This window comes from Microplitis mediator, chromosome 9 (genome assembly GCF_029852145.1).
Source record: "Microplitis mediator isolate UGA2020A chromosome 9, iyMicMedi2.1, whole genome shotgun sequence".
NCBI classification, from domain to species: domain Eukaryota; kingdom Metazoa; phylum Arthropoda; class Insecta; order Hymenoptera; family Braconidae; genus Microplitis; species Microplitis mediator.
The window spans coordinates 21068856-21087836 of record NC_079977.1 but is presented as its reverse complement, the minus strand read 5'-3'; the positions used below and the strand labels follow the sequence as shown (position 1 = coordinate 21087836).

The 18981-nt window shown below is 30.7% G+C and overlaps 1 protein-coding gene across 1 annotated transcript; it reads right to left on the bottom strand.

The window, feature by feature from the left end:
• Nucleotides 1–2035: 2035 nt before the first annotated feature.
• Nucleotides 2036–6577, bottom strand: LOC130674606 (uncharacterized). Its single transcript, XM_057479981.1, has 3 exons — nt 6070–6577; nt 5467–5992; nt 2036–3650 (listed from the first exon to the last, which is right to left on the bottom strand). The coding sequence occupies exons 1-3, from the start codon at nt 6190–6192 to the stop codon at nt 2314–2316; spliced, it is 1986 nt and encodes a 661-aa protein (XP_057335964.1). The 5' UTR covers nt 6193–6577; the 3' UTR covers nt 2036–2313.
• Between the last annotated feature and the right edge of the window lie 12404 nt (nt 6578–18981).

The following is an 18981-nucleotide window of genomic DNA, read 5'->3' as shown; positions in this document are numbered from 1 at the left end:
TTATATAGGGCCATTTTTTATATATAATTTTTTTACCCGGATGGGCATGAACAGACATGAACATACCTGATCAGACCTGAACATGCCTGATCAGGCCTGGTCAGGCATGGTCATTTTTCATGTCTGATTAGGCCTGAAGACTCATGCCTGTTCATGTCGGATCAGCTGTATTAAATAAATTACATACAGACAAACTAAATAGTAACGTTCACAATAGTCATGGCGGATGAGTTTATGTCAGTATGGGCCTCAGGCCCATACTGCTTGGTGGTATTCACAATGCTTCTGGCTAAGACCCTTATTCAATATTGTGGAACTATGTATGCTAATATTGGAGAAGGACCAAAGTTTGTTTAAGTAAAAAAATAGGTTATGTTTGGTTATAGCCTAAATATATTGCTCGTCAATATTATAAGATTGAATCCAATATTCAATATTTAATATTTTAGCAATATATAAGAACAAAGTATTAATGATAAATATATGTTATGATCAATATTAATTATTTCCAGTGTTAAGTACTCTCTAAATATGAATTAGTGATTTTTCACTAATTTTAAGTGAATATTCACTAATTGTCAATGCTACAATCGTACCACGCAGAATTGGTGAATATTCACTAAATGAATATGTGAATATTAGAATTCACTGATTTGATAAGTGAATATGAGAATCCACTAAATTGAAAAGTGAATATGGGAATCCACTAATTTTATCGGTGAAAAAAAATATTATATTGCGAAAAAAAATATAAGACACTTGTAATTAGATCCGAAATGTGATTAATGTATTAGAATCATTACTTAGAGGAAGTATACATGATTTTGATTGATGAAAAAATCCCGGTGACTGCTGGGCTCGAACCTGCATCCTTTCGATTCAAAGTCTTTGATGCTATCCACTGCGCTGGCCTACGCATGTGATCGCGTGAGTGTAAATAGTATATTCGTTATGATACCAAACAATAACTGATGAAGAAATAAAAAATCCGTGATGTTAAGATTGACGTACTCTTCATATAAATATATTATTGTTCTGTACTTCTATTTTTTTTTATTTTGAAAGTTTTTTATTAAAATTTTAAAAAATAGCACCATAATTATTAATTATATTTATATCTAGTAAAATATTTAATTATTTGCTAGTTAAAGTTACTAGTGAAATTGTGAAATTCATAAATTAAGAAGTGAATAACAGTTTGACTTGTAGAAATTATGAAAATATCGCTAGTTCAGTAGTAAAAATCACTAATTTGCTAGTGAAAATTATAGTACTAAATTTGTTAGTGAGAATTCACTAATTTAAAATTTCCACTAATTTATGTTTAGAGAGTATATAATTTTTTTACTTCTGATTAAAATCAATTCATACCTATTAGAAATTCTTGACAAGATTTAATGGATATTAAAATATTAGAACAATCTTCGCAAATATATCGATTGCTTTAAATATATTCAATATATTAAAACATATCTTTAGAAAAGTTGATTTTTAAATTATGACAGATTATTTTTTACAATGAATAATAGATGAATTAAAAATTAAACTATAATTTCTTTTTCAAATTTATTTATTTATGATTTCTTTTTCAATTTGATTAGTGTACAGCATTATTAATAATAACAAAGATTAAAAAAAAATTAGTAATTACATCTATACAGTATCAACGGTAATCCGATAGTGTATAGATAACTCTACAAATATCTTTTGTAACTCACCCTATTGGCATTCCCTGCTTAGAAAATCCGATAGATTCTTATAGCTGTATGTATAAAAGGCGCTATATACTTAACTATAGCACTTATCATAGAACTTATTCATCTTATGAAATCTTTATGGGAGTTTATGAGAATCAATTGGAATCTATGAGATTTTCTAAACAGGGTTACCATTTCTTCAATGTAGTATGGGACTCAAGACCATACTGCGCTATCCGAAAATTCCCATAGAATCCAATCAAATACGACAGAAACCGCATAGAGACCAATACAGTCTATAGGATTTTATGCGGTTTTTTTCGCAATTGAGTGGATTCTATGGGAATTTTTGGACAGGACGATCTAGTCTATTCCGCTATACAGACATATGTAAACTACGCAAATATTTTTGTACTATTTAGCATAGTGAATAACGTCATACTGGGTGCGATTAGACTTTGTAGTTTAAATTTTACAAAAACATCAACAAGAAACAAAGTCTTCTGAAAAACCAGACAATTAATATATAGCTAAGAAGACTTGAACATGATTATTGTGCAGCAGATTGTGACGTAATTAACAATACGTATAGTAGGTATATATTTATGTGTATATTTTAAACTTGATTGCGGCTGTTTGAAAGAACCATTCGTCCGGGAAAGAAAATAATTCTCGGCTGCGACCTTACAGAAATTTTCTTCCTAAAATTTCTGCGCATTTTAATTTGTCTGCAAATTTTTGAATGCTTATGGAAGAGAACTTCAATTCCAAAGATAATCAAACTCCAGAGTAAAATCGCTCCAGTAAACATATAACTAAACACTAAATGATCGAAATCAATCTGCTCGTAATTTCTTTGTTGTTCGATTTTATTTAATTTTTCTATTTTTTTGGAATACATCTTCATGAATCTTTGATAATTATAATGAATAAAACCAGATTCCACAAATAACGAAGCTATTTTATCGAGTTTGTGTTTGACAGCCCAGTCCTTTCTTGTCCAATAAACTAAATATTTTTTAAAAGTAACCTCTTTTGAAACATATAAATACTTTGATCTTGAAGCATGACGCATCTGCATCTCTCTGGAATCAATACAAGATATTGTTGAATTCATTTTTGCTTTTACTGAACAATTATTTAATCCTGAAATGTCCGATGGATGTAAATATTGTTTGTCCTCATCAGTGACCCACAACTTTTCATGGATAATGTCATTCTCTAATAACCTGTCATAGTAAACGTGGAACTTATTCTCGTACAGGTCTTTTAACGTCTCAACGTTACGGCGCATAGGCTTCGACAAAATGGCGGATATTTGTCCCTGGAACTCGGGCATTACAGTGAAAATAAACAAGAAGCCGCTCAAGTAAATTATTCTCATCGATAGCTTGTCGAACGGTGACATCACTCCCATTCCTGCTGACATCTTTATCACGTCCATAATACCCCCGCTTATGTCGAATTTGTTATTAACTATTATAATTACTGCTATCAATACTAAGACAATTATTGTCAAAATAATAAACTGCAGGTTGTAAGTTATCTCGCTCATTGCCGTTAAATAATTTGACTTTTTAGTTAAAATCGAATACCGTGCTTCGCGATACTGCGTTATAAAATCCGAAAACTCGTGATTAGTATCTGCTAATTGCAAAACAGAACTGTAAGCGTCAATACTTTTATTGGCAAATTCTGTATTATACCCTCTTTTAATAAATGTATCATGAAGGAAATCTGAAACGTTTATAGATCCTTCGGCATTAATATAATGTGGTAACGTCAATAAATTAACAGATGTTTCACTTAATAACTTTTTAAAGGCTTTATTTATTTTATTTACTTTAACGCTCTCATCTTTCATCGGTAAATCCAAAACAACTGCGAATTTGATTTTGTGGCCAGCAAGATCTTGAGTCTTGTCAAAGGATATATTTTCACATGAAGTTCGATCTGTAAGTAAAAAGATATATTCTAAATTAATAATGTATTATCGTTTGAATTAAGTTTCCAAAAAATAGCACTGTATGTATTGTGCTAGCCTGTTCAGCCATCAGCATATTCGCTCCAAGTCTCATTCGCCACACGGTTAGAAATATTTTGCGGATATCACTATGCCATACTGTATGATATCGAAGATTTTTAGAGGTTATAAAATTGTATGCATAAATGATTCAACTATTGCGGGAATAGTAACATTGGCAATAGTTGTCGCGGACGCCACGGTGTCAGTATGGCCGTCAGGCCCATACTGCGTTGCCGTATCCACTTTGCTTCTGGCCGAAAAACCTAGTCTAACGACATCTATATAGTTTTGGTGGTACTACGATGGTATACATTGATTGACACGCCAGAAATTATGGCGGGAAAAACTAGTAGCATTGTGCCCTCGGCATTGTAGTATGGGTCTTAGGGCCATGCTGTTTCGCCGTGCCTGCTATGCATACGTGTGAGCAATACAATAAATCAAGTACCATACAGTATCGTAAATAACGGCATACTTTTGGGACTCGTTACAATACTGTCTTGGAATATTTCACATGCTATTTTAGTATTTGTCTTGAGACCATACCGGCATGATGTTGAACGCCATTCATTTATTACCGTGCATTACGACAATAACTGGGTTCTAACTTTCGGGTCGTGATTAGTAGAAACATTGCAAGCTTCACTTCCGTGCCAACAGACTCTAGAACTCTGCTGTTAGTCGACCCATCAGCTTATTTGGGCTAACTACTGCAACGTGGCAGCTCATCCTGGCGGATCTGAATTACGACAAATTACGGTAATTTACCTCAAGTTACCGTGAAATACGGCATTTTACGGCAACTTGGCTGCAACTTACCCCAATTTACGGCATTTAGCGGCAAATTATGGTCAAATATTACAATTTACCGTAATTTGCGGTATTTCTACAAGCACCGTATGTTTTTTCATTTCTACAGTTTTTGCAGTGCAATATTTCACTTTACGGTAAAATACCGAAAGCTTGTCGCAATTTACGGTAAACAACCGTACAAATATCACATTTTCCTGTGTTATACCGAATTTTTGCCGTAAGATAGCGTAATTCTTCCGAATACCGTAAATTACTGCGAATTACGATAATTGCCACGATTTGGATCTGCTGGGGCCGTTTCCGAGTAGTTTACGTGGACTCGTAGCTTCACGGTCTATCACTTCACCACGTGCATCAGTTTCGATAGCGTAATCTCTAAATTATCGCGTAATCCCCAACAATTTAATTCGCTTATCAATTGTAATTTATTTACTATAAATATCTTGAAATATTGAAGCGAATATTTATTGAAAATACACTATAATTCACGATATAATAATTTCTAGGATCGCGGGTTAACTTTGAATATTGAATTCGCTACTGCGTGTGCTCAATTACTTTCCATTAATATTTCACAAGAAGCATTTTTACAGATCAGATTCAGTAATTAGATGCAACCGCAGTTTTAAGTTAAATAACTGCAAACAATTATGAATTAACTTCAATTTATTTTTCTCGTAATTCCTGTATCAACGATTTTAGTTATATAGCAAGCAACCACACCTACACCGTATCCATTTTTCTGGGTATTCTCATTTCACATGTTACCGAATAAAAACGGGATTTCAGTTATTGTGCATTGGTAGCACTTGTCTTCGGCTCTCGACACTAGTCTGCGCTCGATACCAAACACGGATCTGTACTTAAGCTCGTACTTAACATTTTTTCCCGGATCAATTCAAATATTATAAATAAATGTAAAAAAAGTACCTTTAGTATATTGGAGATTGTAGAGTGTCCATTTCTTGCCCTTGTTGTCGTCAAACTGATCGGCTGCTTCAACTTTAACCCATGGTAGTGGAGCGTAATTCGTGAATGGGTTCAAAGTATAAACGATCGTCGAATTGTTGCCATCGTCAGAACACAAGTAATACGCGGACAATAAATCAATTGTCCACAAAAACCCAAGTACTTTTCCAGCATTCGCACACCGCGACTCTTTGTTAGTATCGATGACCAAGAAAGGCGACTTTATACTCCAGATTGCCGATGATCTAAACTCTTCAACTTGTGCCTCCAGTTTTTTAATTGACTCAAATGACAGAACGTATGTGGGGTAAGTAGGAACATATCCTTTGATCCTATCCCCCTTCAAATCCTCGTTAATTACAATCACCGGCGAATTTCTTCCTTTACCATCACCCAGATTTTGTTTTTTGTAGCCATCATCGATTAAATCAGAAGTTATTATCGCCGGATTCGAATTATTTATAAAACACGTTTCAACTAGTTCTCTCTGTAATTGATAAATCCTATTAATAAAAAGAATATCCAACAAATATAAGTTGTCATTAAATAAATAATATAAGTTACCTCATGGCTAATCAGCCGCTTCGTTGAACTATTGAGAGAAAAATTCAAATAAATAAGATCATTGAACGCACTATCAGTGACATGTAGGCAGTACCAGCAAAAAATTAGGATTTTAATCTTCATTATTGCATACCATCAGCTCAACTATAACTCAATAGTCAAAATATTGCAACAATACCGTTCGAAGACAACTCTGCGACTGTACATAAATGTTTATCGAATGCGTTGTGACACTCATACGTTGCCTATGACAACTCAAATTGTAGTGTAAGGATCCAGCGATAAGATCTGCATAAACGATTGCCGAAGACACACGTCAACTAGGTCACCACAATAATGTTTTCTAGAAATTGCAGTTATTTTTATTTCCATCAATTTCTTAGATTTTCCATTTAGTTTTCAAACTACAGCTACTTGAGTCATCCTAAATAGCGCCCATATATTGATCCAATATCTCTTATTCTGCAAATCTTCCATCAACAAACAAACAATAACATACTAGCATACACTTCAGTTTTTTTTTTTAGTTTTGTTATATGACGATCGATAAACTGTCAATTGTTCTTCTAAATATTTCATTAGTTATTGTGCATTCATAGAAAACCATTTCAGAGCCTAGTTTGCAGTCGAAAATCTTCCAAAATCGCCGACTTGGAATGTTGATATGTTGTATTAACGTATGATTAGACTTATTTCTGAAGAGTGGGTGTACCTATTGAAATTATTAGTAATCAATAATCATACACTGAGAGACAAATTTATTCGCCAGGAATGAAAACACGTATCAGAATTTTTTCTAAAACACTACTACATATCAATAGATACTATATGGAAAAAAAAACTTTGAAAATTACTATTTGAAATTATAACCCGGAACCCGGTTGTCCATATGGGGAATTTTTACATTCAAATAGTAAATTTTATAACACGTGTCGTCTATTTTTTAAGTATCAGTTACGATTTTTGAAGTTCCAATAGTAATTTTTCTTAAATAGACAATAAATTTTCATACTTATCCTGTAATTATTCAAGTTTGAATCATAAACGAAAAAATTACTATTTAGAATGATGGTATTTACTGATCACTTTATCATTATATTACTTGTCATTCTCAATTTATATAGTTCATTTTTTCCGTGTAATTATATATAAGTATGATTTTTATCGAATCGACAAACAATAGTTTAATTTTTGCTTCGCGGGGAAATTTGAAAAGATTTCCGAATAAAAAAAAATACGATTCGATTCAAAAAAAAATTTTTAAATCGTTTTGAATACTTTTGAATCGATCGAATCTACATCGTTTCTAAACAGCAAATGAAAATGAATTGTTTTGAATCGACGTACCTAAAAAGATTAAAACGATTTAATTTTCAAATACTTTCAAATGCTTTTGTTGGAATATTTAAGTGTCAATTGCAGCATCCGACAATAACCTAATTTATTAACACTCACACGCACATATGTACACAATACACTCACACTCTTACTCTTTTACTATGATACCCGGGTCGAAAAATTTGATCTGATTTTAGTCTGATTGGACTATTTGATCTGATTTTGATCTTTTATGAAAATTTTAAGTTTTTTTCGACCTGCTACTTTAAAATGCAAACGCGTTACGAGCAGACTAAATTAGATTAATTCGTGAACTTTAAAAAATTTTAGTTCTGAAAATTTACAAGGACAAAACTAGATTAAATCATGGACTTATAAAATTTTTATTTATGGGCAATATTTATGAAAAAATATTAAGTTACAGAATTGATTATGTTTTATTTACTATCTTTTGTTTAAAAATGTCGGCAGTTAATGAAAAATTGACAGCTTAATTTTTTAGTTGTCTTCATTGAATATTTATATCATTAAATAAAAGTGATAAAACAACTCTTAAAATGTCAAGAATTTTTTCTTATTTACTGGATAAAATTGAAAATATTTTGGCATAAGAAAACATCAAAATTCTTGTGCTACGGAGAAATATGTTGGCTCGAAATCTACCAATTTTTATTATGCTGTCGACCAAACTTGAAACAGAAAGTAAAGTATCCAAAAAATTACTATGCTCTTATAAAAAATTATTATGCTGCATCAAAATTATTATAATGTATGGAAGTCATTGATATTGAACCTCATCGATAAGTTTCTCGCGCGTAATAAGTAATGTGATACAGTATAATCATTTTTTGTAAGAGCACGATAATTTTTTGGATGCTTTACTCCCTGTTTCAAGTTTAGTCGACAGCATTGTAAAAATTGGTAGGTTTCGAGCCAACATTTTCTCTGTGTGACATCTTATTATGGAAGTGCATTAGCATGTTTTAAATACCAAGAAAATTAAAATAAATTAATAAATCTAGATTATTATTATTATTTATATTTATAAAAAGTCCTGTATTTGTCCTTAAAAACAATTGAACACAGACCAATAATTGTAATAAAAAAGTCTGTTTTTAGTCTAAACGCGATTTAAAACCGACTAAATATCATACGAAAATAAGTCTGATATTAGCCTGGATAAGGAATAGTACGGGCAAAAACAGATTAAATTCTTATATAAAATAAATACGATTTATAAACTTGAATTAAAGGAAAAATATTTGAATTTATCATTTATTTTAAAACAGATTTAATTTTTTGACCCGGGTATACAAGTTGGTCGTGTAATTATCAAACCGATGTTGTATAAACAATAAAAAGTATAATTATCTAAATAATACAGTGCAATATTATTTACCGATCGCCCCCTGAGAATTAAACAGCTTTTGAATCGACAAATAATAGTTGAATTTCTGATTTATTTAAGGGTAATACAGTTAGAAAAATATAATCGTACTGAAATTTTTTTAATCGACAAATTCTAATCATTATTGGTCGATTCAAAACGATTCGAAAAATCGAATCGTATTGAATCTGACAAATAATAATTACAATTTGTCATAAGGGATATACTATATTACTACCAAAAACGGCACTTATTACTCTGTCAAATGACAGAGAAGTACTTGTGTCAGAATTGCTTCGAATAAAAAACGATGTAGATTAAATCAATTCAAAAGTATTTAAAATGATTAAAAATTTTTTTTTTGAATTGTTTTGAATCGATTTGAATTGTTTTTTTTAATCGGGGATGCAATATAGTAAATAACGCCATACTTATGTTACGTCCTAGTTGATGTTTTGGCGCTGGCGTAGTTGAGCGGTTGATTTACATTGGACGTGATGAAAACTTACATATAATTATAAATAATAATTAAGTATAGGTTGAACAGCCACCATTTGGTGGTTGAAATAAACTGGTTATATTTATGCGTTATTAAATATATTATCTGGATCTGTTTTATTCAATGAATAAAGAGATAGTTGGAGAATTTGTGAAACGTACAATTCTAGTATTATAATATTGTTAAGTTATTCTTAACAATAGCTTTGAGAATGTGAGAACGAAGTTGAGGTTTTAATATTGAGCCTGACTGCTCTCTATGATTCTATATTTCAGACTGACTTCTCTTGATCGAGAAAAACTAGAGTAACTCTAATCAATAGGTTTGGGCATCAGACCCGCGCATCGAGTCATATGGAGGAGTCATTCGAGATAACGCATGTTCTCGAATGATCCATTCTAATATTTATTGAAAATACTTAGTTCTCACGATCTCTCCACTTTTGTTACTAACAAATGAGTCACTTATCTATTAACAAAAGCTATCTTAAACAAAATAGATATTTGTGCAGCTGCACGTCTCGAGGATTAACTCGAGGCGTCAGCGCTTATTTATATTTTATAAAATATAGAAAAATAAGTTTATCAACTATTACTCATATCCTTAACGTTCAAATGTCTTAAATAATATTATTCTATTATTATATTATATTATTTTATATGATTAATTAAATATTATTGGAATTACTAGATTATCGATATTCGATATAATTAGTTAAGTTTCAGGTCGGTAATTAAAGAAGTAAAAGCTTACGTCTTCTGCCATACAGGCTGGGACGTAACACTTATGATACTTGTTGCAATTAGAACTTGCAGTTTAAATTTTACAAAAAAATCGGTCTATCAGTTGACCCTGCGGGCCAGCCCTAAAACTTTCCGCTGTTTTCGAGCTCAAGAACCTCAAAAACATTATTGTGAATACGTTTGTATGCTGTTGTTTTCGAAAAAAAACGTTTTTCACCATTTTTTCTCCAACGGTGTCTCTCAAACAAATGAACCGATTGAGACGGTCGAGATGGCAATCGACGCGTTTTATCAAGTTCTAAAGCTGATCAATTTTTGAATTCAATTTATCGAGTCGTTTTTAAGATATTTCAAAAAAAAATTAAAAAACATTTTTTTTTTTCTTTCGACAACGGTTTCTCTTGAACGAATGAGCCGATTTTGATGTTTGAGGTGGCATTCGACGCGGCTTATAAAGTTTTAGAGCCCAATTGATTTCGGAATCAATCCATCGAGCACATTAAAAGTTATCCAAAAAAACATTTTTGAAAAAATTTTGTTTTTGAAATATCTCTGAACGATCCCTACTGATCAAGCTCAATTTTCTCTCGGCTTCACGATATTGACAAGCCGCGTCGAATGACACCTTAAAGTTCGAAATCGGTTCATCCGTTCAAAAGATACAGATATTTACATACGTACATACTTACGTGCGTACATATATATACATACATACACTCAGACATCATCGTGAAATTAGTAGGAATAGCTTCCTATGACCTCAAAACGTCGACATCTGATGAAAATTCGATTTTCGTAAATCAGACCGAAACCAATAACTTCCCGAAATTTTGAAAATTTACAATTTTCTTAGCAGTAAGATAAAAATCAACAAGAAACGAAGTCTTCTGAAAAACTAGACAATTAATATACAGCTAAGAAGACTTGGTTACGATTATTGTGCAGCGGATTGTGACGTAATTAATAATACGTATAGTAGGTATATATTTATGTGTATATTTTAAACTTGATTGCGGCTATTCGAAAGAACCATTCGTCCGGGAAAAAAAATAATTCTCGGCTGTGACCTTATAGAAATTTTCTTCCTCAAATTTCTGCGCATTTTAATTTTTCGGTAAATTCTTGACTGCTTATGAAAGAAAATTTCGATTCCGAAGATAAACGAACCCCAGAGTAAAATCGCTCCAGTAAACATATAACTAAACACTAAATGGTCAAAATCAATCTGGTCGTAACTTTTTTGTTGTCCGATTTTATTCAATTTGTCTATTTTTTTGGAATATATCTTCGTTAGTTTTTCATTTCTGTTATAAAAAAAACCATATTCCACGAATAACGAAGCTATTTTATCGAGTTTGTGTTTGACAGCCCAGTCCTTTCTTGTCCAATAAACGAAATATTTTTTAAAAGTAACCTCTTTTGAAACATATAAATACTTCGATTTTAAAGCATAACGTATCTGAATTTCTGTTAAATCAATACAGGATATTGTTGAATTCATTTTTGCTTTGACTGAACAATCAACTAATTCTGAATGATTTGATGGATGTAAATATTGTTTGTCCTCATTAGTGACCCACAACTTTTCATGGATAATGTCATTCTCTAATAACCCGTCATAATAAACGTGGAACTTATTTTCGTACAGGTCTTTTAACGTCTCAACGTTACGGCGCATAGGCTTTGACAAAATGGCAGATATTTGTCCCTGGAACTCGGGCATTACAGTGAAAATAAACAAGAAGCCGCTTAAGTAAATTATTCTTATCGAGAGCCGGTCGAACGGTGACATCACTCCCATTCCTGCCGACATCTTTATCACGTCCATAATACCCCCGCTTATGTCGAATTTGTTATTAACTATTATAATTACCGCTATCGATAATAAGACAATTATTGTCAAAATAATAAACTGCAGGTTGTAAGTTATCTCGCTCATTGCCGTTAACTGATTTGACTTTTTAGTTAAAATCGAATACCGAGCTTCGTGATACTGCGTTATAAAGTCCGAAAACTTGGAATTAGTATCTGCTAATTGCGATACCTTTACGTAAGCGTCAAACCTTTTATTAGCTAATTCTGTAATATACCCTTTTTTTAAAAATCTTTGACGAATGGAAAGTAAAACGTTTACAGACCTCTCGGCTTTAATATAATTTGGTAACGTCAGTAAATGATTTGAATCTTTACTTGTTGACTCTTTCAAGTCTCTATTTATATCGTTTCTTCTACTGCTCTCATCTTTTATCGCCGAATTCATAAAAATTATGAATTTGATTTTATGACCATTCAGATCTTGAGTCTTGTCAAAGGATATATTTTCGCATGAAGTTCGATCTGTAAGTAAATAGTTATACTCAAAATTGATAATTTATTATCATTTCAATTAAGTTTCCAAAAAGTAGCACTATATGTATTGTGCTAGTCTGTTCAACTGTTATATCCCGGGTCATAATATCTAGCCTCAATCTAGCCTCATCGAACCCGAGTAAGCCTCTATCCAGCCTCACTGAGTAAAAAAAGCATTTTGAGCCTCTAATAATGCTCACAAAGCCTCAAATAATAATAATCGGATTTAAATTACATAGTCGCGTAGTAGGTTCATTCGAGGTTCACCGAGGCTTCTTAAGGATCTTGGTGAATCATTTGAGGTTTATCGAGGCTGATTGAGGATCTGTGAGCATTATTTGAGGCTCAAAATGCTTTTTTTACTCAGTGCCGCTGGATTGAGGCCTACTTGGGTTCGTTGAGGCTAGATTGAGGCTAGGTATTATGACTCAGGATCCTGGCTGTCAAGCAGGGCCCGTTCTCAGCTCACTAGATTATTTACTGACCTATCCCGAGTCGAAATATTGAACTTACATTAAACTTACGGTAATTTATAGAACTTACATTGAACTGACGTAAGCTTAATGAACTTACATCTAACTTAAATAACTTATTGGGCTTAATTATAACTTGAATTGACTTAAATGAAAATACTGACTCAATTATAACTCACCTGGAATAAAATTAACCTAAAGTGATCTGTATTTTTTTCGAAAACTTCGATGGTGGGTGATTTGAGAGATTGTTGGGAATATTTGTGAGAAAGTTCAAATCTGTAAGCCGGATAATTCAGAAACGGAAGTATTTTTATCGTTCTATCCGCTAAAATTTCCCACAGAAAGGCTGAAGGGAATTGATTTTGTCCATCTTTTTTAACATTAAATATCTAGATGACGATTTCGACGTCCAATACTTCCAACTTACGATTCCAATTTCGACTTGGGAGTACATTCAGTTCACTTTCGGTTAATATTATTCCAGGTAAGTTATAATTAAGTCATTATTATTATTTTAGTCGATGTAAGTTATAATCAAGCCCAATAAGTTATTATAGTTAGGTTTAAGTTCATCGAGCTTATGTAAGTTCAATGTTAGTTCTATAAGTCAACGTAAGTTCTATAAGTCAACGCAACCCGGGAAAAAATGTTTTTATAAAATTTTATAAAATAATGTAGAATTTTATACAATTTTATAAAATTTTGTAAGATTTTATAAGATTTTACAGCAAAAATTTATAAAAATTCATACAATTTTATAAAATTCAATAAAATTTTATTAAGTAAGCTCTGAGTAAGGAACGTAATAGATGAAATTGTATGACATTTCATAAAATTGTATAAAATAGAAGAAAATTTTATAAAGTTTTACACAATTGTACAAAATTATATAAAATTTTATACAATTTTATAAAACTGTACAGCGAAATTTTATAGAATTTCATATAATTTTATATAATTTTATCAAACTTCATAGAATTTTATAAAATGTTATAAAATTTCATACGATAAGATCTTAAAAGGGAAGTAATAATTAGATCAAATTTTATATAATTGTACGAAATTTTATAAGATTTTATACAATTGTTTAAACTTTTATACAATTTCATAAAATTATATAAATTTTTATACAATCTTATACAATTTTGTAAAGTAAGATTTTAGTGAGGGAAGTAATAGTTAAATGAAATTTGATATAATTGTATGAAATTTTAAAAAGTTTTATACGATTTCATAAAATTTTATACAATTTTATAAAGTTATTCCTTAGAAGGGAAGTAATATTTAGATGAAATTTTATGTAATTTTATGAAATCGTATAAAAAATTATTAAATTTTATAAAATATCATCTAAATATTACTTCCCTTCTAAGGAATTACTTTATAAAATTGGATGAAATTGTATAAAATTTTATATAATTTTATGAAATCGTATAAAACTTTATGAAATTTCATACGATTATATCAAATTTCATTTAATTATTACTTCCCTCACAAAGATCATACTTTATAGAATTGTATAAGATTGTATAAAAATTTATTTAATTTTATGAAATTGTATAAAAGTTTATACAATTTTATAAAATCTCATAAAATTGCGTACAATTATATAAAATTTTATCTAATTATTACTTCCCTTTTAAGACCTTACCATATAAAATTTTATTAAATTCTATGAAATTTGATAAAATTATATTAAATTATATGAAATTCTATAAAATTTCGCTGTACAGTCTTATATTTTATATAATTTTATACAATTGTGCAAAACTTTATAAAATTTTATTATATTTTATACAATTTTATAAAATCACATTTATTTATTACGTTCCTTACTCCCCGGGTCAAAAAATTAGATCTGTTTTGAAATAAATGATAAATTCAGATATTTTTTCTTGAATTTAAGTTTATAAATCATATTTATTTTATATAAGAATTTAATCTGTTTTTGCCCGTACTATTTCCTTATCCAGGCTAATATCAGACTTATTTTCGTATGATATTTAGTCTGTTTTAAATCGCGTTTAGACTAAAAACAGACATTTTTATTATAATTTATGGTCTGTGTTCAATTGTTTTTAAGGACAAAAACATACTTTATTTACTATAATTTTTAGTCTGCTTTTAAACACTTTTAGATCAAAAACAGGACTTTTTACAAATGTAAATAATAATAATAATATAAATTCATGAATTTATTTCAATTTTCTTGATATTCGAAACATGCTAATGCGATTCCGTAATAAGATGTCACAAGAATTTTGAAGGTTTCTAATGCCAAAATATTTTCGATTTTATCCAGTAAATAAGGAAAATTTCTTGACATTTTAGGAGTTATTTTATTATTTTTATTCAATACTATAAATATTAAGTCAAGACAACTAAAACATAAAGCTGTCAAACTTTCATTAACTGTCGACATTTTTAAACAAAAGATAGTAAATAAATAGTAAATAAAACATAATCAATTCTGTAACTTAATATATTTTTTATAAATATTGACCATGAATAAAAATACTACTAGTCTATGATTTAATCTAGTTTAGTCCTTGCAAATTTTCAGAAATAAAATTTTTCAAAGTTCAAGAATTAATCTAGTTTTGTCTGCCCGTAACGCAATTGTTTTTTAAAACAACAGATCAAAAACAGCTTAAAATTTTTATAGATGATCAAAAACAGATCAAATAGTCTAATCAGACTAAAATCAGATCAAATGTTTCGGTCCGGGTAGATCGAAAACAGATTACAAATTTAATAGAAGTTCAATAGTAGACCAAGTAGTCTAAATACCGTCCAGTTAGACTAAAATCAGATCAAATTTTTCGACCCGGGTCAGATCTTACTTTATAAAATGTTATAAGATTTTATAAAATTGTATAAAATATTATAAAATTGTATCAATTTTTATAAAATTTTGCTGTAAAATCTTATAAAATTTTACAAAATTTTATAAAAATATTTTTTCCCGGGAAGTGTAAACAATTATGAATTAACTTCAATTTATTATTCTTGTAATTCCTGTATCAACGATTTGAGTTATATAGCAAACAATCACACCTACATCATATCCATTTTTCTGGGTATTCTCATTTTACATGCTACCGAGTAAAAACGGGATTTCAGTGATTGTGCCTTGGCAGCACTTGTCTTCGGCTCACGACACTAGTCTGCGCTCGATACCAAACACGGATCTGTAGTTAGGCTGGTACGTTACAGTTTCTTTCGTATCCAATTATTATAAATAAATTAAGTACCTTTAAAATATTGGAGACTGTAGATCGTCCATTTCCTGTCCTTGTTGTCGTCAAACTGATCAGCTGCCTCAACTTTAACCCACGGCCGAGGAGCGTAATCCGTGAATGGGTTTAAAGTATAAACGATCGTCGAATTGGTGCCATCGTCATAACACAAGTAATACGCAGACAATAAATCCATTGTCCACAAAAACCCAAGTACTTTTCCAGCATTCGCACACCGCGACTCTTTGTTAGTATCGATGACCAAGAAAGGCGACTTTATACTCCAGATTGCCGATGATTTAAACTCTTTAACTTGTGCCTCCAGTTTTTTAATTGACTCAAATGACAGGACATATGTGGGGTAAGAAGGAACATATCCCCCAATCCTATCCCCCTCAAATTCATCGTTAATTACAATCACTGGTGAATTTCTTTCGTAACTATCACTTGGATTTTGAAGTTTGCAGCCATCATCGATTAAATCAGAAGTTATTATCACCGGATTCGAATAATTTCTAAAACACGTTTCAACCAATTCTCTCTGTAACAAATCAAATCTATTAATAAAACGATTATCCAACAAATGTAAGTTGTTATTCAATAAATAATAAAAATTACCGCATAGCTAATGAGCTGTTTTGTTGAACTATCGTCAGAAATATTCAAATATTTAAAATCATTCAACGCACCGTCTACGACATATGTACAGTAACAGCAAAAAATGATTATTCCAAGCCTCATTATTGTATTGTTCGGAATCAATACTTTGGACTCAAAAAACAAAAATAGTTTTTATTTTAAATACAGATGACTAGGCAATTGTTTTCTTTATAATATTTAAGGAAGTAAACCAGAAGACCCTAGATACAGAGTTTTTTTCCCAATTGGAAGTCGTCACTGAATAGCTCAAAGTCAATTTGCCGACTGATCGAAATACCCAGGGAGTGAAGTGCACATTGATTTGTTGCCCAGGACAACTTAAATTGTAGCGTAATTATCTAGCGATGAAATCTGCATAAACGATTGCCGAGGACACATGTCAGCAAGGTCGCAGGTATTACTCATTTCCCAGAACTTGCAATGATTGTCGCTATGATACAGCTTTAATTCTCCACCAGGAATAAGTTAACACTCTAGGATTTACAAACTCACCTGGCAAACGACTTTCCATATATTGTCATACATTTTACTAATCTTACATTAATGAACAAATACCACCTATCCATGTCAGCAATCTGTATTTTTCCGGACGAAGAAATAAAATATTATTCATCTAATAACATATTTTTGATTATTTATCAATTCCTAATACTCAGAGGAATCATTTCATTTCAGAAATAAATATTTCTGGAACTTTACCGAGAAACATGGGTTAAAATTTTTAAATTAATATTGTTAAGAGAAAACCTCTTTAAAATTTTATTATTTCTACAATCCTGATATTACTTCAATTACTATTTGTATTTTACTATTTTAGTAATGTGGGTATGCTATAACGGGTGACCTTGACCGGCTCGTGTCCACCAGTCAAGGATCCTCGCTACTAATTTATTTTTAATCATCTTATAAAAACACGAAAATTTTATTAATAAATTTCTCATAGAGAATCGAATTTCTCACAAGAAAGTGTCCCATGATTTTTTCCCTATCTTTCATATTTACAAAGAAACAATCGATTAATCGTCACACCGGCACACAAAAAAAAAAAGTTGTCTGTACTTTTGACGGGACCGGTATCTTTTTATGTATTTCGACCCGCTGAATCCGAATCTGAGGTCCATTTAACCCGTACACTATCAAATTTTTGAGAAAACTTCGAAAAACCGAAAAAAATGACGAAAATCGGCAGTTTAAGTGATTCAAAAATTTGTTTTGACCTAAACCAATCATGATTTCTAAGTATTTCGACCCGCTAAGTACTTATCTGAAGTTTATTCAGACCATAAGCCGTTAAAAGTTTAAGTAAATTCTACAAAACCCTGAAAAATTGCAAAAAAAGCAAAAAATTTCAGATAATGTGTTGAAAAAAATTTTATAAAATCAGATCAATTATGATTCTCATGTATTTTGATCCGCCGAATATAAATCTCAAACTTCTATGGCCCAGAAATCTCTAGAAATCTAAATAGATGGCAAAAAAACCACTGTTAATTTAAAAAAATCAATTTTTCTTGCTCCCCTAGCCGAAAGTACACGGAAAGAAAATTATGGGAAGTTTTGCTATGCATTATGGGAATGGTTCCCATAATGGTATGGGAATAGTACCTTTACTACTATAGGGATGGTTCCCATATATTATGGGAACCATTCCCATAATAGTATGAGAATAGTTCCCATACCATTATGGGAATGGTTCCCATAATGATATGGGAATGGTTCCCATATTGGTATAGGAACTATTCCTATAATATCATGGGAACTATTCCCATAATGTTATGGGAACCATCCCTATAATATCATAAAATTTTTTTTTTGCACAATAGTGTAGAAATTTCCCAAAATTTGAATTTTTTTGAATGTTTTGTGCTGACAGAAAATTCTTGTTAAAAATTTTAATGTTTTTTTGCCAAATACGATTTTTTTTTTCAATGTTTGAATTTTTGTTTTTATGTTTAATAATATTTCTGTGTATTGTAGAAGTGATTACCACACTTCTTTAAAATAATTTTTTCATGATAATATGGGAACCATTCCCATAATATTATGGGAATGGTTCCTATAATATTATAGAAAGTATTCCTATAAATTATAGGAACCATTCCTATAATTATAGGAATCATTCCTATAGTGTTATGGGTATCGTTCCCATAATTATAGGAACTATTCCTATCATTATGGGAAACATTCCTGTAATTATAGGAACCGCTTCCATAATTTACGG